At 40.1% G+C, this 22,471-nt stretch overlaps 1 protein-coding gene across 10 annotated transcripts in view; it reads right to left on the bottom strand.

Moving 5' to 3' along the window:
* The window catches only part of LOC120565065 (discs large homolog 1-like protein), a 122,675-nt gene that overhangs the window by 50,943 nt on the left and 49,261 nt on the right, over window positions 1–22,471 (bottom strand). For 8 of the 10 annotated variants that reach the window (XM_039810395.1, XM_039810397.1, XM_039810396.1 and 5 more), the window contains 4 exons: window positions 7,332–7,385; window positions 4,479–4,529; window positions 1,971–2,095; window positions 1,414–1,583 (listed from right to left, as the gene is read on the bottom strand). In XM_039810395.1, coding sequence (XP_039666329.1) covers window positions 1,414–1,583; window positions 1,971–2,095; window positions 4,479–4,529; window positions 7,332–7,385 — 400 coding nt within the window. Of the gene's footprint in view, window positions 1–1,413; window positions 1,584–1,970; window positions 2,096–4,478; window positions 4,530–7,331; window positions 7,386–7,540; window positions 8,460–13,221; window positions 14,841–22,471 lie in introns of those variants that run through there. The other 2 variants (XM_039810398.1, XM_039810405.1) reach the window with 2 other exon arrangements.

Below are 22,471 nucleotides of genomic sequence, written 5' to 3' on the forward strand. Positions count from 1 at the left end.
CATGGATGTATTAATAGAACACATGGTGAATTACAACCATTAGCTATATCCATTATTACAGCTACAGGACCTCGGAAGAACAGTCATATGAGCATGCGCAGTGCAGGGCAAAATGGGCAGGCGAAATCTTGTGGGTCTCATTCATCATGCCTAGTTTAATAACTCTGAATTCGGCTACTAGTGAAAGTTAAATATGTTAAAAACGTGACATTTTAAACAAGGACCCTTTAAGTGAAATATAGAAGTTTCTTTCACCATGCAAAGTCTATGGGAAAAGTCTTTCTGGGCCAGAGGGGTGCAATTCCACCGTTAACCGCTAAGCCCTTGGTTGCTTTAAGACATGGCACTGTTCCTGGGGGCTTGGGTTAGGCAAGGGTTAGGGTTAGGGTTAAGGTTAGGGTTAGGTGCCTTGAAGTCATCGGTCACAGCGCTGCCTAGGGTTAGGCAAGGGTTAGGGTTAGGGTTAGGTGCCTTGAAGTCGACGGTGGGGGCTTAAAACACCATCAAGCCACAAGTTGACGTTACACACGGTTGTAGATTGCAAACCGGCTTGCTAAATCAAAGAGTTTAGAAGCTAAGTTCTTTGGCTAAATGGAGGGAGGTAGCATTGTACAAGTTGGCCACCTGTGCAGAACACAGGGTTGTGGCAGAGACATTTGGTGTCAGTAAGACAACCGTTCACCGCCTGTATGCGCGGTGTGCAGGGCCATACGATTCAAGCTGTTGAAACAATTCGTCAATTTACCCGACGTGGCTGAGGCACAGGCAATAGCGCACTGCAACTCCACTACGCACCTTGTGCCACAAGTGTACAGAGCACTGGATGGGACCCATATCCTGATCCTTCCCCCATCCAATGGATACTGGGACTATAGTCATGTGAGTTACATGTTCGCTACGTCACAACTTATTCGGCAAAGCGTTTTCTATCTCTCATTTTGCACATCAACTCTTTTTCGAACAAGGCAAAATCCACCTCAAGCGAGCATAAAAACCTTTTTGCAAAGTTTTTTCCGAATTTTGCCGTTTCTATCAATATTTTCTAATGCGATACTTCAAAATGTGCTTAACAATACGTTGATGGAAACATGACTATTGTTTCATTTCAAATGCAATTTGCTGGATTTAAGCCAAATCCAAGTTTTTGATATTTACAGACTCTACTGTATGTTCTCTGTTTATCTTTCTTTCTTTTTTTTGTGGGCATTTCTGCCTTTATTGGATAGGAAAGCTGAAATGAAGTCTTGAAAGGGGAGAGAGAGGAGGAGATAGACATGCAGGAAAACCGTCACAGGTCGGACTCGAACCCTGGACCTTCTGCGTCGAGGAATAAACCTCTGCACATGTGCGCCCGCTCTACCAACTAAGATAACCGGCCACAATTCTCTGTTTATCTCTGTAGTATTTTCTCACCTTTGGGTCCTTTGACCAGCTTGATATCCAGGATTCTCTCAGTGAGGCTCCTCCTGCGTCGTATACACAGTCGGACCAGACCTCCTGCCTCCTTCAGCGCCTCCACAGCCCCGCTGTGTGTCACGTCCCTGACGTCTGTCTCATTCACCCGGACTATACAGTCATTCACCCTGCACAGCAAAGTCACATACAGTAAGGAGGTCGTTTGACCTGCATAAGGAGTGAATACTAAATCTGCTCATGCAGTGATATTGTGAGGATCTGGTGACAAAAAGCTGGTCCAAACAAGATTAACCTTCTTGTACAACACTTCATTAAGTTAAGGTTTGTTTTCAAAAGAGATTTGAGGACTTTCAAAAAGCCAACATCATATGGAAAGCTGAGTTTGTTCTGAACATTTTGATAAGAAACACATAGGGGTCACTTACATGCAAATACCTTTAAAATGTAAATCTAAGAAGAAATGTGAAAATGTCCTTAGACCTCAGAGGGTTAAACATTTCAATTCTTAAGTTTTGGTTCAGGTTAGAACAACCATGAGGTAATGGTGTGTGCACCTGAGTCGTCCATTTTGGGCGGCGGCCCCTCCAGGTATAATCTTGGTGATGAAGATAGAGGGGTCTTCTCCAATGTGAGGGTTATCAGTCCCCCCTGCGATACTGAACCCCAGACCTGAGTTTCCCTACACATGCACACAAACACAGATAGTGTTTTAATGAGAAAAAGAAACACCATCTGAACATACATATTGGTACAGAAGCTTTGATGATCAGAAATAAATGACAAAGTTACTGTTACTACCCTGCCATGAAATCTTCATCTCTCCATCCAGACCTACTGATATTTTTAGATGCTTTTACGTAATAAATAAACAGTATAATAGAAACGTCACCTAGAAACCCCTCAGTAGTTTATATAAGAAGTAGATTACCACACTGGAATAACTCTTCCAGTTGCCAAAATCACCAAGAAGCATTTATTAAATACTGTACTTATCTAAATGATAGGGCTGCACGATTTGAGGAAAATATGCGATAACGTGGTAGAATATTGCGATAATATTACTTGTGATAAAGAAACAGATATTAAAGTGTGATCAGTTCTGCCTTTCTGCTGCTTTCAGTATTCTGCCAAAATACAGCAAATTGCTTGTTGAATTTGAAAAAACAGTTACATTTTATAGTGTACTTTTCTACTGATACTCTTTCAACTAACTCAAAAAACTCCTAAGTGTCATTCCCGATATGTTGCAACCTTTAGCGATGTGTTTATTATGGAAGTTGATATTGGGATAACGATAAAAAGCAATACATATATATATAGCAGCCCTACTAAATGGCGTTGCAAAACTAAATCTAATATCTCCCCAATGTTCACTTCTTACAAAACTAGTTTATCACCTGAACAAAACAAAATGTACAGTAATACAGCTCTCTCCAGATATCGCTTATTACCAAATTACACATAATAGATCGCCTCTGTCAATTTAAGACATTACCTGAAGACACTCTTTACTTTGTGTATACTCTTTCATGGTTTGTCAGTGGGTTTAAAGCCAGTGTAATGTCTGCGCCTGCATTTGCGTGTAAGTCCATAGTGTCTTTAAAGCAGATCAGTCAAGCAGACAGAACCAGGTCATTGGAGAATGGAGTGAGAGTGAGAGTGAGAGTGAGAGAGAGAAAGAGAAAGAGAAAGAGAAAGAGAGAGAGAGAGAGAGAGAGAGAGAGAGAGAGAGAGAGACGGAGAGAGAGCCTCGGGTGAGAATAAGGAAAATATAATGAGAGAGAAGGAGGACCAGGATCAGGAAAAGAAAGTAGGGATGGACGGACGTGGAAATAGGGTCAAGAGAGCCGGACCGATGGTAGGACGGAGTAAAAGATAAGCAGAATGGTGAGATGAAAGCGAGGAGAAGAACAATGAAAATAACATTTCTGTTTTTTTTATGTATATATTTTTTCTTCTTTTGGATTCAAATGATTTTATTTGATGTGAAATTAAAAAACAAGACTTTAAAAAAAAACAACTGTGAACATGAGAAAGTAACTTTTTTGACAGTGGGGGAGAAGTACTGAGATCCTTTACTTAAGTAGAAGTAGAAATACTATAATACTATACTGTCTAAAAATACTCCATTACAAGTAAAAGTCCTGTACTCAAAGTGCTGTTAGCAAAATGCACTTAAAGTATCGAAAGTAAAAGTAATCATTATATAGAATGGCTCTTTTCACAGTGTTATAATATTATAGAAAATTACATTATTCTGTTTTAATCACTAACAAATTAATGTACTGTAAGAACATTTCAATGTTAGTTTGTCAATGTGGAGACAATTGTAGATACTTTATACTACTGGGTAGGTTGTTAGTATAGTACTGTATAATAAAAGCATATCATTTTTTTTTAATGTAAAACGTAACTAGTAACTATGTGTCAAATAAATATAGTGGAGTAAAACGTACACTATTTCACTCTGAAAAGTAGTGAAGTAGGAGTATAAAGTGCGTAGAAGTACAAATATTTCAAAATGTTTGTCACTTAACTTACTTCAATGTCATACTGCTCATGATTATGTATACCATTATTTTACTTCTAAAATGTTTGGCAGATTATAATGGTGTTGAAATGTTATGAAAAAAAAAACCTCAAAGAAAGTTTGCTGGATTTAGCCTCAACTACACCGTTAGTGTAATTACACTATTTGTATTGTATACTTTTAAATAGGAAGGAAGAATCACTTACAATCCAAACAGTGTCTTTATTTTGCAGCTGATATTGATTGATAAAGAAAATGAACAAAGTCATTTCAGGCTTTGCAAGATGTTGCATTGGCTGATTGAAATATACTGGGTGACTTGATACATTTACCTTTACCTTTGGTCAGAGTTGCCAAAAGGAGCTTGAGCTCTTGTTTCACTTATTATAATAATGTTATCTCAACTAACTTTTTTTGTTGACTCAGAACTTGAGTCAACTTGAGTCACTCTAAATGTGACTGATTACATTTACAGTGTGTGAAATAAGCGTGCGTGTCCAGTGGTGTGCTTTCATTGTGTGCAAATCTTTACCCGCTCCAGCGTGATTTCCTCATACTCATAGTCTGCTTCTGTTCCATTGACCTGTCGGAAAGGAAGAGGAAAAGGAAGAAAAGGGAAGTGTGTCAATTAGGAGTTAATACTGAAAGTGTTTTCCTGTATTGGACGCTAAGAATGCTCATTAGGTTTTACAGTAAAGCTTTTAACATTCATAATGTATATGCTGTATTTTTCTCTGTCAGTTGCTATTCGCAGGTACATCACTCTGTCATGTTGGATTAAACATTCATGTTTATCACAGCTTTATCAAATTTGTCACTGTCTCTGTGCTACATGCATGTCCATTGAATATTCTGTGCCATCTATGAAAACCTATCAGCATTCAGATTATCTTTCTTTTACAAATGTAATGCAAAATGTGAGGGTATGATTCATATATCAAGTAATACAAACTGCAACAAATATTGGAATTACAGAAAAGTAAAATCAGACATTTGATTATTTATGATTGACGCATGAATCCCAGAGATTAAACTGGTAATGCGTACTTAACGATGATGTACCTCTGATGTCATATTTAAGAACATCCCTGCTGAAATACCCATGAGCCAATCACACTGCTCAGCCAGGACTGCCTGTACTATAAAACATATTAACATCTAGATTTCCTGACTGAATGAACAGCACACAGAATTAAATCCAATCAGAGCAGACTATTAAATATTCTGTGTTCCAGTACGTTTAAACTGGGAGATGAGTTTGTTGTTCCTGTTATAGCTGCTGCATTCAGACACACACACGCATGCACACACACACACACACGCATGCACGCACACACGCACACACACACACACACACACACACACACACACACACACACACACACACACACACACACACACACACACACACACACACACACACACACACAGTGGCATCCCAATGTCCCATGTAATCCCCTTGGCTGTAATCTGTGTCCCTGTGCAGTCAGATTAGTTTAGATTTTGAATTTCTGTCGTTTCAAACAGAGAGCATATTCAGACTGGATGGGCACCTAGTTAAAGTCAACATGGATTTACTATAAACATAAAATATCACATTATTCTGTAAAAATTTAGCACAATAATAGTTTACTGCTATTCTTAAAGGTGGAGGTTCCAATCCTTGTAATACATTGTTTATATTTCCTGTTTATATAAATAAGAAATTATGAAATTAACTGATTATCAACGTTATAGCTTCTACTTCTTATAGGCACAGTAGGTCATATCAGCTACATATTAAAAGAAATCTGCAGGAAATAAATAATTTTCGCTCTCTTTGTGTGTTATATTCCAGGCAATTCAGCAGGGAGTAATTCCAGAGGAATTATATAATAAACGTATCTAACAACAACAGACACTGATTCTCTGTGGCAGCTGGCTACCAGTGAAATGACATCCGGATCCATCTGAGCTTTCTTTCTAAATCCAACGCTGCTATCACTATTGCACATCTTTATTAGGAAGACATTTAAATTACTGAAACATTTGTGGTAGAAGCTCCAAAAAGTGCTGCAAGTCTTTACACAGGTAAAAAAGACTTGATATGACATTTTATGGCTCTTATCTTTTTTACAGAGAAAATTATTTAATGTAAATATTTACAAAGTTCTACAATTATTGAAGCTACTACTAGAATGTCCTATGGAAGCTTGATTAGAAATATAACCCTAGAGATTTGATCAACAGTGGCAACAATTTTAATAAATGCTTCTGCATCAAGCTCTTGCCTGGGCTTGGTGCGTGCTTGAAGCTCATCCTTAAAAATGTAACTACACATCAGAGTAATATAGAAAACACAAGACCTGTGATTGGTCTGAATGGGCTGGTTTATTTTTCTCCCATATGCTTCCACTGACCGTAGTGTTTGTAAGTATTGACAACATGGAGCAGGTTAAACAAAAGGCAAAGTAATGTCTCCATTGTAGTAATGCTAGAAATAAAAATATTTGTGTGATTTGGCAGTGGTATTTCCAGTAAAAAACCTGACCTGACCCAAAAGGTCAGGTCAAATAAATTAATGAATTACAAAAAAAATCCTACACAGGAGGCATCTACAATGTACATTATAACAACCAACCTTCGACAGAGAAGCGTAGGTCACCTTAAACAGTAATTTCCTGTAATGGGAATGGAGTGTGCTCAACTTGAAGTTGCTGGATAAGGAAATCTCCATGTTTCATGTTACAATCTCCATATGCACCTATTCTACGAACAGGAGACCAGCTCCGGCCACCGACGCTCAAAATTCAATTGTCACTGGTCCAAAGACAACCACTGATATGTCATTTCTTGTAAAATCTTGAATGTGTGTGAGTTAACCTTATTTGCCTTTTCTTAAAGCTCTATTGCGTAACTTTTTGATATTAATGAACATCTGTTACATTCAAGCCATTGGCAAATGAGTTGCTACCAAGCTAATTAAGACTATCAGCTCCACACAACTCTCTCTGTATTTCTCAGTATTGCTACATTCAGAAGATTGTGTCATCCGGCGACTTTCGCACGCAGAAACTCGAGTCAAGATAATTACCTCTTCTGAAGAGTCCATCATGTTTTTTTTAATCCTCTGTGTCCTCCTTGGCTACTAGCAACTGTGTGGAGGAGGGGTGGGGGTGCTGCGCGATCACGGAAGGCTTGTATCGTGTGGACGCGCCGACAGTTTTGTTGTCATTACTTAGAATTCCTCGTGGGGACGACAGAAACTACACACTATAGCTTTAAGAAACTCATCATATCATATGAAATCCAGAATTGGCCACCGAGACGTTAAAGTACCAGCAGGGTGCAAAGTACACAGTTGGGATTGAAATTTCACTGACAATATATTTGAACCATTACTCACATATGGCGGGGTGTCGACGCTGTCTGTGTTGACCACCACTGGAGGGGGGTTGGCCTGCAAGAGAGAACAGCAACGTGATTAAACACTTCTAGTTTGAAGGCTATTATCACAAAACCAAAGACATACTGTATTTCCCCAAGATCGCTGATGATGGTCAATATGAAACTTTAAGAATGACGCATATACATAGATCTGTGATAATGACTTACTCGTCTCATGTTTTGGTACGGCATGTTGAGTACATCTGCTACAGATTACCACCACGGAGCGACAGCATACACCGCATGACATACTGCACAGCCCTTATATTGGACAATGCTAAACGTACTACACTGTAAACCACACTATAACGTTTTATGAAGCTCTGTTACTTTGCCATAAAGTACTCTTACTGTAGCAATTAAGTAGTGCACTACAAACCCTGTACTTTTACATTGTACTTAGATAGCCTGTAGGACTGTATGTCAACCGCATTTAGATTCCTAAATAAATCAACATCCCAGATCCATTTATATAAATCCAAAATGCAATACTGAACATTTGCAATCTCCCCTTCTCCCACATGTGCTGTCTACCTCATTCTCTCCATCCCCCTGTTTCTTCTCTAAGCTCCTCTTTCTCCCTGGCCTCCTTCTAGAGTCCAGGTCTGGAAAGATCAGGGTTAGAGCAGCAGCAGATGATTGACATTATCTTTCCTCTTGCTTCCTACGCAAGCCCAGCAAATGGCAAACCTCACACTAGCTAATAAATAGCCACAAGGTGTCTTTTTCTCCTTGTATTTGCAAGGTGAGCACCAGCCCCCATCTTATCGTTTCACCCCTTTTGCCACCTGTCTCCACTTTTTCTCTTGTCTCCTCTCACTTTCTCCCCAGAAAGTATTTAGTTCTCGCCAGTCCAGTGTCTGCAGCTCTAGTCTTCTCCAACAGACCACCAAAGAGCAAGCCAGTCCATGTAAGACAATCTGAAGCTCCAGCTCTTCTTCTGCAGCCAAAACAGTTCACAAACCAACTAGCTAACCAAACAATCAATCAAACAAGGTAGCCAACCTAATGGACAGTGCACCCTGACATCCCTTAACAGCGTCAATGTGCAACAGTGCAGCAATAGTATCCATCCCACTACACTAATCTCCACCTCCCTCCCCACTCCTTTATCTTCTCTCTCTCACACCACATGTCAAACTGTCTGTCAGTCAAGCTGACAGGATGCTTGATTCCACACGGGAACAGAAAGAGAGAGCAAGGGGGGGGGGGATAAGAGGGATTATACAGTACAAATGGTGGGAGGAGTCAAATCTGCCTGCTTAACAACAGCAATGAGGAGATGAGGAGCAGAGGGTGCAGACAGATGCACCCCCCGCCCCCCACACACAAACACACACACACCCCACCCCCTGAAAACACAGACATGAGTGAAAAAGATTAACACGAGCGGAAGGAGATTCAGAGAAAGAATGGAAGAAGGAGGTGGTGGGGGTGAGGAGACAGTAAGGGTTGTGCTGACAATTGCAGCTGCTGGGATATTTGTGTGTGTGTGTGTGTGTGTGTGTGTGTGTGTGTGTGTGTGTGTGTGTGTGTGTGTGTGTGTGTGTGTGTGTGTGTGTGTGTGTTGTGTGTGTGCGTGTGTGTGCGGGTGTGTGCATGTGCGTTGATGTAAATGAATGGCTGAAAGAGAGAGTTACAAGTGGTGGGTAAAGACACAATTATCACACATACTCTGAAGTCTACACCACCTGACTCTATGAAACATTACAATACTACTGTACATGCTCATTTGTATACAGAGTCTTTAACCTTTAAGCTCAATGGTGCCATTGAGCTGCACAAAATCTTTTCAGCTATGAGAGCTTGTGGTGGTAGATCTTAAGTCCTGAATTAAAAATCTTGCTTAGATAAAAGTACAAAGTAACATCAACAAAATGTAGTTAAGTATAAAAAGGAAAAGTACTCATTATGCAGCATAATGGTCATTGACAGGGTTATATTATTATATATATTACATTACTGGATAATTTGAATTGCTGCATAAACTGTGAGAAACATTAAATTGCCCAGGAACTAACTAGTTGAATGCGTCACATGTTATAAAGTCATAATATAATTTATAAATAAAAAGTTACTAGTGATTACAGCTTTCAAATAAATGTAGTGTAGTAAACAGTAGAATATTTCCCACTTGAATGTAGTGGAGTAGAAGTATATAGTTGCAGAAAAGTACTTAAGTAGTACTTAAAAAATGCAATGTATTACAGAACTTCAGTAAATGTACTGAGTTAGAGTCCACCGCTGATTACAGAATGCAGATCCCAGATGGGCGCGCAGACTCTTTGCCCTTTAGAGTTTAGACATCATTTGACTGTTGTTTTATAATTGTAATGAATATCTAAAGAAGAAGAAAAAAAGTCAACCAAAATATATTTGAAAGCAACATTTTAAAAAGTTCACATTAGGACCTATCAATAACACAAGGGGTCCCAGATAAATTTGAGGGGTCATACGGTGATTGAAGATTTATGATTAACTTGTTTCTAAATGTTTCTTTTTCTTATCATATACTGGATACTTTCATCACCTTATGCCTCTATACATCCTATAAAATGAAGCAACCTGAAGGGGAAAAAATCACTGCTCAAAACTCATGTTCACTCCATGCAATGGCCTGTGATGTGGAGTCACAAGCAGACACTTTAGTTGAAGAGGTGGATGAAAATACTTCATCTGACTGTAGTCATCTCAGCTGATGCTAATTTAACCTAAAATACCTTCATGGTGACTTTACCCAAGCAGCTACCTGCCCTAAGGTTAACTTGTCTGTCACTAACAGTCCATTGCCTCGCCTAAACTTTACATGACTCATTCACCATTGTCCACTTGTGTGTGTGTGTGTGTGCGTGTGTGTGCGCGTGTGCGTGTGGGTCATTCACAGAGCAACAAATCCAGTCGGCCTGTCAGCTGGTGATTCCATTGACACGCCATGTCAGACTGCACAGTTATGTAACATCAATATGAGTGTGTGGGGATGAGGTTGTGTTACATGGAAAGGCCAAAAGAACAAACGTGCAAACATAAACAAAGCACTCACACACAAATACACTAATACACACATGCCATCCATATCCAGACAGTTAGTTGTTACATAATTGTTGTTACACCAGCTGTGTTATCATGGCATTATGGCCTGGTTCAGTCCGGCACCACACAGCTTAGAAAGAGAACCAGACTATCTCTGGTTTGTCCCATCGGGCAATGAGAGAGACAAGTGCTTTCATCAGATTTCTCATGCTTTGCAGGATGGTTCTCAAGATTTTTAAGTCGGTGTGTGTGTGTGTGTGTGTGTGTGTGTGTGTGTGTGTGTGTGTGTGTGTGTGTGTGTGTGTGTGTGTGTGTGTGTGTGTATGCGTGCTAGGTTCAGCTTCTACACCATCATCATAATAATTAAATTTGCAATTAGCAGATGAATTGGGATTGGATCAACAGAAATCAAGAATCTAAAAATATCAAAATGATGCCCAGCAGCAGCTTGTTCAATAATCAATCAGTGCAATGTGCCATATTACGCCCATAGAGATACAATTAGTGGACGTAGCATCCGTGACGTCACCCACTGGTTTGCAGACTGCCGTTTGTAAGCCTTGAGTTTGGAGATACGGTCGTCGCCATCTTGTATTTTTGGCAACCAGATGTGACAGGTTTTCATCCCATCTGAAGCGAGTCATCCAGCAGAGGTTTACCTGCTGGTAACACGGACCTCCGGCTACTGCCACCATTCATCTGCATGTACGGCAGAACAGAAAATCGGCAAACATTCCCTCAAGTTACCAGCTAACGCTAGCGGTAGCTAGCTAGCTTGGTGAGCAGAACGCTGAATAAGGCATTTCTAGGGGACCAAAATGTCTCAATTAACTTCGATGAAGTGAAAACACACAGTGAGTGGGTCAAAGTTCAAGATGAAAATGTCGAGGAGTAAACCTCTATATATGGGCGCCCACTCTACCAACTGAGCTATCCGGGCGCCCATATATAGACTCCTCGACGCAGCGGGCCTGGGTTTGAAACCGACCTGCGGCCCTTTGCTGCATGTCATTCCCTGTCTCTCTCCCCTTTCGTTTCTTCAGCTGTCCTGTCAATAAAGGCCTAAAAATGCCCCCCAAAAAAACAACAAAAAGTTCAAGATGAAAACAAGTTCACGGCTGATTTAATGTACACAGTGCCATAGTTAGCATTGCTAAGCCTCATGATTGACAGGTCAGCATGTAGCCACACCCCTAAAGCATCCCCTGCTTTATCGTCTATTTTAAAATAAATGGGACCAAAATTTAAAAAATGAACATCCTGCTGTAATGAAGATGACTTGAAACTAGCGATTGAGACCATAAACTCAATATGAGAATGTTTCCTGAGGTAATAAGTAGGTTCATTTTCCCAAGGACTTTTATAGAAACGGAACTAGGGGAGTCGCCCCCTGCTGTAAATTAGATTAGAATGCAGGTTTAAGGCACTTGCGCATTGGCTTCACTTCTCCGACCCGACTGATTATGCCATGTACAAACTCATACATGCGGGAAAATACAGGAAAAGTCCTTAAGACTTAATTCAAAGCTTTGTTTCTCTAACATCGGACCTGACTTAACAGTAAAAACTCTGCCACTTTAGATTTCATTCATATTGAGAGCCGAGGACTGATGCACACATTCACATACACACGTACTAATGTAATAATAATAATAATAATAATAATAATAATACTCCAGTCCTAATATTACTGCCCACTCTGTCTTCCTAATGAAACTCTATTTGACTAATGAGCTAATGAGGTGGAGCGTGACTCTAATCAAATCAGAACAGTGATGCTAATCACGCTAATCAGACTATCACTACCTGCTATCTCTGATCTCAGTGCCCAGAGCAAATGTGCAGCACAATAACTACCCAACCAACAGCTACTAACAGGCAGCTGCCATGCTGGATTATTATCCTAGCTTACTATAGCACAGTTTATACAATACACAGTTCCTGTCCTGTTATTTTGTGAGTTATTTCAATCTCTTATTTAACAACAATCTGCTTGGTCTGTTATTTTTCTAAATTTTTTAGATTTAGTTTTAGCAACCCTGAAAAAAGTGAGAGTCACAACCTGCACACACTATGGATATATAATGCAATTTGGCAGACAGCTGAGAGTGCAGGTTTGTGTTAACAAAGCAGTTAATACATAAAAAAGTAATAATAATACAAGTAATAAGTACACTAAGGGTTTGCTTACAGCAGCCAGCGTACTACTGTATGTAGACATCTCATCACATGGTGATGATGTGTGTTTGATGGATACTGTTCTTCCCTGCTCTCTTTGTCCCGTCATTTCTTTAGCGCCTAATATATCTTGACAAGTATTGATTCCAGGAGTAGCCTACTTTGAACATTAATGGAATATGCAATCAATTTGGCTACATAACTTGTGTGACGTTTCTCGATAATGTTATTCTTTCCACTTCTTTTGTAATTTAAGTCCTTGTCAGATGTTATGATAGTACAGGATGAATTGTTGAAGAAAAAAAAATTACTGCAAGTCTGCAGTGATTTACCGTTGTTCCATTATTGTCTATAAGGAAACACAGTTTGACTGAACTGGTTGAGGCATCACCTTTAATAAATGATAAAGGTGTATAAGCAAAATGCTGTGGTTTTAAAATATACAGTGTGCAGTGTACGCTTTTAAAGTTTTAGTCCAATTACATGACTTATTAATGCAACATGAGTTCTGTAACATTGTGGAATCTCCTTTAGTATCAGATGCAAATCAAATGCATATATGTTGTCCTCTGCTCAGATCAGTGGCTTAACAGTATTTACTGGACCAATCAGTCTACTTTCCACCCATCAAACCTCCCTACCTGTACATGGGCCTGTATTTGTGGAAAGTGGTGTATGAGCGGCACGTGTGGGGGCGTTGCCATTGAGTGTGCAGTCCAGATATATGTGTCATTGGGCCACGGCCTGCCTCCAGCCTTGCCCTTGGCTTTGCTCTTTGTGGGACTCTTCTTCACACTGTCCCTCAGGTTGGGAAACTTTCCTCTGGAGCCCCTGGTGGCCAGGTTGGCTGGCAGTGTGTTCCACCCATATCCGCCCAGCCCTGAACACAGCGGTAGCTGTGGCTGAAAAGGGTGGATGGACAGCGACTGAGAAGCGTGAGGAAGAGGAGGGGCGCAGTGGTGGTGGTGGTGTTGGTACTGCTGGAACAACAAGTGGTGACTAGGTGAATGGAGCTGCATCTGCTGCTGTTGCTGGTGGTGGATTTGATGCGTTGATTGTGAAGAAAGCAGGTGACTTGGCGAGGCCGGTGGATGGTAGTGATGCTGGTTTGGAGAATGATGCTGCAGCTGCTGATGACTCGGTGAAAGGTGAAGCTGGTGGTGGCTTGGCGAGTGCAGTAGATGATTTGGCGATTGTGGAGCTAGGTTGTAAGTTGGCGATGGCGGAGCTAGCTGATGACTTGGAGACGGTGGTGCTATGTGATAGTAGCTGGGAGAGGGAGAGGGAAGCAGAAATTTTGGCGAATGGCAGCCGTGTTTCGGCGAATGGGGATGCTGATTTGGTGAGTGCAGCGGTAAAGGTTGCAGCTGGTGATTTGGCATCTGTATTTGCAGTAAATTCTGGTTATGCTTCGAGTGAGAGTGGCTCTTCCCTGATTTGGCCTTCCCCTTGCCAGATTTTCCCTTAGTGGAGCCACTGCTGGGCTTCTTGGGGCTACAACAGAACTCATGGCTGTGGAAATAAGTGGTCATAGCTACAGAGATATATAAAAAAGTCACAAAGAGATCTTTATCTTTTTGTGTCACTCTCACCACATCATCTTCTTTACAGAGATGACAAAAGGGAGTAGCTCCTCAATATCCCTTGTGTCTGAATAATGTAGGTCATGCCTCTCCAGAACAACCAATCCTCCTCTGTGTCCAGTACAAAGTTGATATTCCTACCGTTCCTTTCTCTCTCCGCTGTATATATGTGTCTAAGATCACTGGAATATCAGAAAACTAAAATACTCCTTTGTAGGCATTGTTTCCATTTCTACTCCTTTATGGATTAGAGCATCAGTTACTCCTGAAAAGCAAAGCATCCTCCTTTAGTGGAATATTTATCACTCCTCTTCTCAGCTTTCTCCCCTTAGGAGAACATTGAGCCTCTTATCATCCCTCAGGGTTTCAGGGTCAGTAGTAAAATAAAAGGTGCAGCCCCAAGAAGAAGCAAAAAGACAATTTGGACAAGTTGAGCCTCCTTTCAGTCCAGCTTTTTCTCAGGATGCCACGCTTTCATATGCTCCGATGGAAGACATGTCTTTCTCATTCCATAATTTTGCTCCACTTCAATTGGCAGTCACTCATGTTATCCTCCAATGTTGTTGTGCACTCTTTGTATCTGAAGTGTTGGTAGCTCTGTAGACGATGCAGTTCGATTAATATATTCCAAAAAAAAGTAGAGACAGTAAAACAGTAGTTCACAAAGAATAGATTCCTATATTTGAGTTCCTTTTGCTTTAAGATTCGTATTTATTCTTTCCATCCAGAAGGAATAAAGCTTAGAAAGAGTTCAATTTTCTTTGTTGTCTTTCTTTTATCTTTCTGTTATCAGGATTTGATCTCAGGACACATCTCTTCCTCAGCCTCTCTCATCTTTCTATGCTGCCTCTCTCTCTCAGTGTCTGCCCCTCTCTCTCTCTCTCTCTCTCTCTTCAACTCTCCCCCTTTCTCTTTCCTGGACTAGCCAATTAGGGGCTTCCCTGGGCTCCTGCACATGACAGCAGCCAGGCATGACTAATCGATAGACAACCAGGGACACTGATACAACGCTCAGAGCTCAGTCAGTGTGTCTGTGTGTGTGTGTGTGTGTGTGTGTGTGTGTGTGTGTGTGTGTGTGTGTGTGTGTGTGTGTGTGTGTGTGTGTGTGTGTGTGTCTGTGTGTGTGTGTATGTCTGTACATGAACGCAGAGCTGTGATTGGTGGAGGGCAGTCCCTTCCATCAACCTTTGTCTTGTTCTTTTAAAGCACCACAAAGCAGGCTGGGTCAGCTGGAATAGTGTGTATGAAATGCCCGCTGTGTGTTTGTGTGTGTGTCTCTCTTTGCGTTGGCCTACTTCCTTGTGAAAATGTAAGTCTCTCTGTTAGTGCGTGTGTCTCCAGGTAGGACTCCAGGTATAGTGTAAGTCTCAGGATGATTGGGTAAAATACAAAGTCAGTTCATCCAAGTCTATTCGGGAGCAAAGCTACAGTACAGTAAACAGTGACCGGACAATACAAAGTCTCTCTTCTTTTGGTCAAGGATCGGAACTATTGTATGGTACTAGTTACTATGGAAACTCAATGCTTTTTAAATACTAATAACTATGTTATTGAGTACCTTTGTACAGAAACTATAAAGTATTGAAATTTTGCACCAAATTCGTTGATCAATTATGTCCTGATTTGAATAATAATTTGGTTGATTTTATATTATGTTGCAGTTTGATTCGAGACAAACATTTGTTTTACTCTTGAGAGTGTATTACTCATTTCCCACTAATAGCAGGGTACCAACCTAGAGTGATGCCCAGCTCCTCCTAGCCCTGACCAAAAATACTGAACCCTAAATTGCTTCCAAAGGCCAGGCAAGCCCGTTGCACTACTTGAGTGTGTTTGTATGTTTGAAAATGCATTGTGGGGCACTTTTTCCTGCTAAGGTAGAAAAGGCAATAAAAGTGTCAATTTATTATTTAAATACTAATATTTAGTAACTTTGGCATAATTAAAAATACATTTTATTTTTTTGAAATTCTTCCCAAATGCGATCATACTTGGAAGACATTTTATGTTTTGTATTGAAACTCTTGTACAGGTACTGAAAGAAATACAAAAATACTCTTAATACATTTTTAAATACTCCAAACACAGACCAATCCATTGGTAAAGCAGTGCTTTTAAGTATTTGTACATTTATATAGTTCCACGGAAATGACCAAAATCCTCAATATTTATTTTACAGTGATGTGCAGAATGGTCACTGCCTTTAATATTAATTTAAGCTTCTGGCCTTTTACAGCTGGCTAATGCTGATATTTAAGAAAGACAGGAGCCGCCATTGGTTTGTACATAGAGCCACACACACACACACACACACACACACACACACACACACACACACACACACACACACACACACACACACACACACACACACACACACATCCGCTATATGGGAAGCCTCTATAATGTCAGCAAACATACTGTATGCCACAATTTGCCCTAAACCAACCCGATAAGGGAGAGAGGCAGAAAGACAGACAGACAGATGAGGGGTATTAAAAAGCAGCACCCATGTGGAGAACACGAATAGATGAAAAGAGGGTGAGGGCGGTTGAGAGAAAGGCTGCTATAGCCGCCCAGTGTGTATTTGTGTTCCCTGTGTAAAGTGCTGCTAGCGCTGCAGGCTAACCGCTCAGTCAGGAGAGGATGAGCAAGGAGAATAGGCTGTTAGCATCACAGTGCTAGATGAAGCCCACGCTAATATAATGCTGGAGGGCGAGGTAGGAAGGGTTGTGGTGAGGAATGGTTGAAGACAAGAGATTAAACAAAGATAGTGGATGGGGGGTTTAGAATAAGTAAAGGGTTAGGCTTAGGGTTTGGGTTTTAGTTTTGTAGAAGACCTTCAGTTTAAAATATTCCAGTCTAATCAAGCAAAATCACAAGTATGATCTGTCAACCAATTTACTAGTGCCTGCTAGCCACTATATATATATATATATATATATATATATATATATGTATATATATATATATATATATATATATATATATATATATATATATATATATATATATGTATATAAATATATATATATATATATACCAAAGGACTGACAAACTTGAAACATTACATTACTTTTGTTATGCATGAAACATCTGAGTCAGCGTGCCTACACCATTAAGCTCTACTTTCTACCCCCGCTCCCTTTTGACACGGCTCTTAGAAGTATTATATAGAAACACATCAAATTAGTCCACCAAGCGTGACATCATAAATTCTATGAAATTATTTGCTTAAATGAATCCCCGTTCTGGGTCGGACTGACCCAATGATGAAGTTTAAAAATCCAGGGAAAACATCCTCATTTATTGAGCGTCAAGCCTTTCTACTCCACTTAATTAGTGTAATGGATATTAATTAGTCTAGTGAACACGCACAGATATTACTCGTTGCGGGTCAGTCTGACTCAGAGTGAGAGTAGCTGCTGAATACAGAAAAAAAGTAAAGGAGTGCTATCCTCACCAAAACACACACCACTGGTCTCATGCTGTTGCCTATATGTGTCTTTGTTTAACAGCAAAAGTTATCAAGCGTAAAAATCCATCTACGATTACACTTCAGTCAATGCAGTCCCACTACTCTAACCTCTAGTCCAGTGTTGAATCCTCTCCAATGAAATTATCATCACTCCTTATCTCCAAACTCCCTTTTCTCTCAAATGCTGATCTGTGACTATTCCAAGCAGAATTATTGAGAATGAAGTGTTCAATAGGGAGAGCAGACAAGTAACAGGAAACAACATCTTGGCCAGGGGCTCTTGTGATTTTCTAAAAAAAAAAACTTGCATAAAAAAATTTAATTTTCCAATTCCTCTATCTGCAGAGAGACAAGATTGTGATACTAAAAGTCACCAACAGGGGACCTCAGACTCCACAGGCAGATGGAGCACTGATGGGAGACACACACACACACACACACACACAGATATGATGATGCTACTCTGCGGCACTGTTCTCTCGTCATTACTGAGTTATTTCTTTCAGCTGTCTGATATTATCAGCACTGATTGACAGCATGTATGATATCGCACAAAGATATAGCAGAACTGCATCTCACATCAACAGCAGACTCCTAGAAGAGATTAATGGTAGGAAACATGCACAAAGGGGAAAGGGGTTACATCCAGTTATACACACAATCATGCCACACAATTATGCAATATATCACAATACTTTAATCCATTTCGAAGCTGCTCTTAGTATCATTTTGCTTACTTGCTTATATGACACTGATGACAAAGTACTTCACTAACTTCTGGATCGTATTTTTCAAATCTCCACTCCATGATGTTAGTTTAGGTACACTGATGTTAGAGGAAAACTGGATATCACTGCAAATACTGTGTATAATATGCCAGTGTAATTGTACAGGCTAGTCCAATCCCTAAGAATAATAACTACATAACTCCAAGTATTTAGAAATACTACTGGTTTTAAAACTGGTTTTGTCGTTCCTAACTGAACTGGATTAAAATTCATACTAAAAAGAGAAAAAATGACTGCATAATTGAAAAGAATATGAAAACACTGCATCTTAACAAAGCAGAGGTGTGGTCTCCATGGATCAGTGGGTGAGCAAACAAAGTGAGGTTTCAGCCGGAGCTCTTAGTTATCATATATCACACCAGCAGCCACACACAACATGGCAGAATAAATCAGTATTCATTTACAGCATCTGTCATGATTAGAGCAGGGAGTTGTTCTGGGATTGGAGTCTTACTCCTGGCCCCATGACTAATCAAAGTCCAGAGGATCCTCAACTTTCTTCACCAAAAATACTCGCCTTATCTAACTTGTTTTCTGCAGAAGGCTACTACTTTTTTATATGACGGTGTGCAAGGTAATTTGATTCAAACATTTCAAAGTGCCCTGTGGAGTTTTCTTGTAAACAAATAAAATGTATGTATAAATTCAATGATCTCACCAAAATGCATTGTGTGCATCCCTGTCTTACAAACGTGTAATGGATTCCTTCTTCATAAAACAACATTGTTTGTGTCCTCATGTGCATGCATGAGACGTCAACAGGGACCCGCTTATTAAAATAAACCTGCTCCATAGCGCTAAAGGTCCAAAACTCCACAGAATACCTTTAATGGAGCAATAACTTGTTTGTGTTGATTTGTCATGAAAGTAATTCCTCAAGTGTCCATACAGGTCTGTCACTAAAACAATGTGGATAAACACACTTTTCCCACAATTTATCAGTAGAAGGTTATGGGATGCTCTTGTTTTTTTGCATCCAAGGGTTAACTATATGCTGTTTTTCCAACTACATAAGGTTTGCTTCTCACGCACCCAATAATACCACTGTTCCACAAACTGCACAGTATGCACAGGCCGTATGATTTTTGCCTACTATGTGAAAAACCTAATTTTGATTCCCACTTACTGCACAAGTCTTTTTTTACTTCCATAAAAGAGCAGAATAAAAAAAAAAAATCTGTTGAGTGAAGTTCTTGCCGTCTGTGTGGGCAAACAAAGAGTATTATAGCCTGTTATATAACAACATCAGCCAAAATTACTGATCAATTATTTTACTTTCTTTGGTAAAGATGTTTCAATCCTTTTTGGTTTGCAAGAAGTTTATCTGAGGGCCCATTTAAAAAAAACAACCTTATGCGATTGTCCTCGTACATTATAACATATGTATTATGGTTCTTTGCCAAAACACATGATGAATATATGTTTAAAACAAAGGATAGATCTCTGTTTGCTTTAATAGTCGATGAACTACAACCCCTAATTATATGCTGTAATATGTTCTGAGAGTTAGTAGTGGGGTCAACAGGGGGAGTCTTCTACACTCTCAGACTTCGGATGATCCTCGCCCTCTCACACTGATCAGGAAGTGATCCCACTGGTGTGGCTGTTCGGTAAGATCACTTCCTCAGTTCAGGACACTCGGTTCAACAGTAACTGAGTGGCTCATTCACTGTGGAGTTCAGACTACAATACTCTTTCTTCCCTACAGTATCTGTGTCACCCTCTGTCTCTCTTTGTTTCTGGTGAAACCCTAGCTGTTGGCTAGACTGGCTGTGCCTCACTCCAACTGCGAGCCAAAGAATCAAGAGTGAAGTAATGTCTTCTCTGTAAGTGTATTCTCTGTTTGCCACAGAGAGTTTGCCACTCTGTCTCTCTATCTAGGTGTCTACAGTGCCTGCCACACATAAAAGAATATGGAACCAGCAAATGTTTGGCATTTTAGTTTGAAAAATGGCTGACATAATTGTCAACATGGTTGACAGATTGTTTCAGCTCTAAATGACTCAACTGCAAAAAAGGAAATTTATTCCACCACCACATCAAAACTGTCCAAGCAAGTCCAGGCAACTGTGGCAAAGTCAAGTAAGAAGTTATTGTATCTAAATCAATGTATCTTTTAGTCAAAACTCCAGCGACTAGAGCTTTGTTTACCAAGACATGTTGGTTGTTCTAGATAAGCCTTCCTACTGACAGGTCCCCTCCTCCTTGAACCTCTGGCGGTGCTAACATTCACCTGTGTCACAGGATGCCAGAGAATAACATTGCATTAAACTTTAATTTTTAATCAAGAAACACACTGGCTGGCCCACGACGAGGCACAACAATTACAGGTCAAGAGGGATAGCATCACTTACATGGGGCAAAGTTTGCTGTGGTCTTGTATTCTCTGTGTAACAATTGCTTCTCCAATTAAAATATGTCTTGTACAGTAATGAGCCTGTCACTTACTGCAACACATCCATGTGTGACTGCATGACAAAAGTACTAATATTACTCTGCCTGGTCATAACACACAGACAGACAATGTTGCTGTAAGAAACCTGACTCTCTAAAGCATCAATATGTCAATGCTTTTTATTTGTATTGTGATTTTTATCTAGTTGTGGAGTTTTCATGTGGCAGCGATTAATAGGTCAAGCCTTCAGTTGTGTCAAACCATTCAATACTAATTACAGGAGGATAGATGGAGCTGTCATTATGTTGTGTTCCGCCTCATTAGATAGTGGTCGTATTAAGTGATTGCTCATGGTCAGCTGATCTGTGTTGATTATATCAGCAGAGATTTAACATGCTGGAGACCGATGGAGAAAGAAAGTGTTAGTGTGTATATGTGTGTGTGTGTGTGTGTTGTGTGTGTGTGTGTGTGTGTGTGTGTGTGTGTGTGCGTGTTGGGGGGAGGAGAGCTGATATGCAAGCTTCATCCCACACACAGGAGGTGATGCAACACCTCACACTCTCAAGCACCACAAATCTAATGCACTACTCACAGCTACAATACAATGCACGTGTGTGTGTAAAGATTTTAAGTTTACACACACTCATCTTCACTTTTTCTTTCTCCTCTCACTCTCACTCTCACACACGCACACGCACACACACACACACACACACACACACACACACACACACACACACACACACACACACACACACGCCCCACTCCGCTTGGTGATCAACATAGCAGCATCACCATGACAACAGCTGAGCTGACGCTGCCTGCAGTGCTGTCAACATCAGAGAAGTAGTTCACTGGTTACCATGGGTGATGGTGGTGTAGGTTGTAAACATTTGTATAAGCCCCGCCCACTGACGACATCACTTCCAGACTGTTAGGATTTATTGAAAAGCACCTCCTGTTCTCTAACTCAAATTTAGAAAATGACTGATTCATTTAATAGAAAATAAACAATATGATGGATTTGTGTTACAACTTCTAAATTGCAGCCCACAACATATAAGTTCACATGTATCAGCTGATACGACTCAACCAAAGTGGGCAGTACACGTCAGCCTTGAAGGTTTTAAAGAAGCCAGAACACTTTAATGTTTCCAAGTCATTGGTTTTAACCTTCAAGCTGCTCCAGTATTTATTCCCATATGATGTGAGTGCGGCACAGGCATAGGAAGAACACAACTTGTACAAATTGTAATTTCCCCAGTGGGGATCAATAAAAAGTATAAATTAATATTAAATTAAATTAACTGAGCAAAGTTTCTGTCCAGTTCTGTGGTAAATGAATACCCCATATTTCTTTTATTCCTTTGATTCTTTTTGTAAAATAAAAGTATGGCCTTCCCTTCCCCTCACTCCTTCACTGAAGCACTGCTCCATCCCTATGCTGGCGATGATGTATAGTTTCTGAGTGTGCAAAGAAGCCTGCAGGAGGTGAAACTTTGCAGTTATGGTGCGAAGATTCACAAAAAAAGAACTCTTACTTTGGTCTATTACATACTGCCCACTCAGTAACAGATGATCTATTAAAAACAATGTGGCAGAAGTTGTGATTACATTTCATAATGCACATGTACTTGGGTGCAGTAT

This window comes from Perca fluviatilis, chromosome 9, assembly GCF_010015445.1.
Source record: "Perca fluviatilis chromosome 9, GENO_Pfluv_1.0, whole genome shotgun sequence".
Taxonomy (NCBI): domain Eukaryota; kingdom Metazoa; phylum Chordata; class Actinopteri; order Perciformes; family Percidae; genus Perca; species Perca fluviatilis.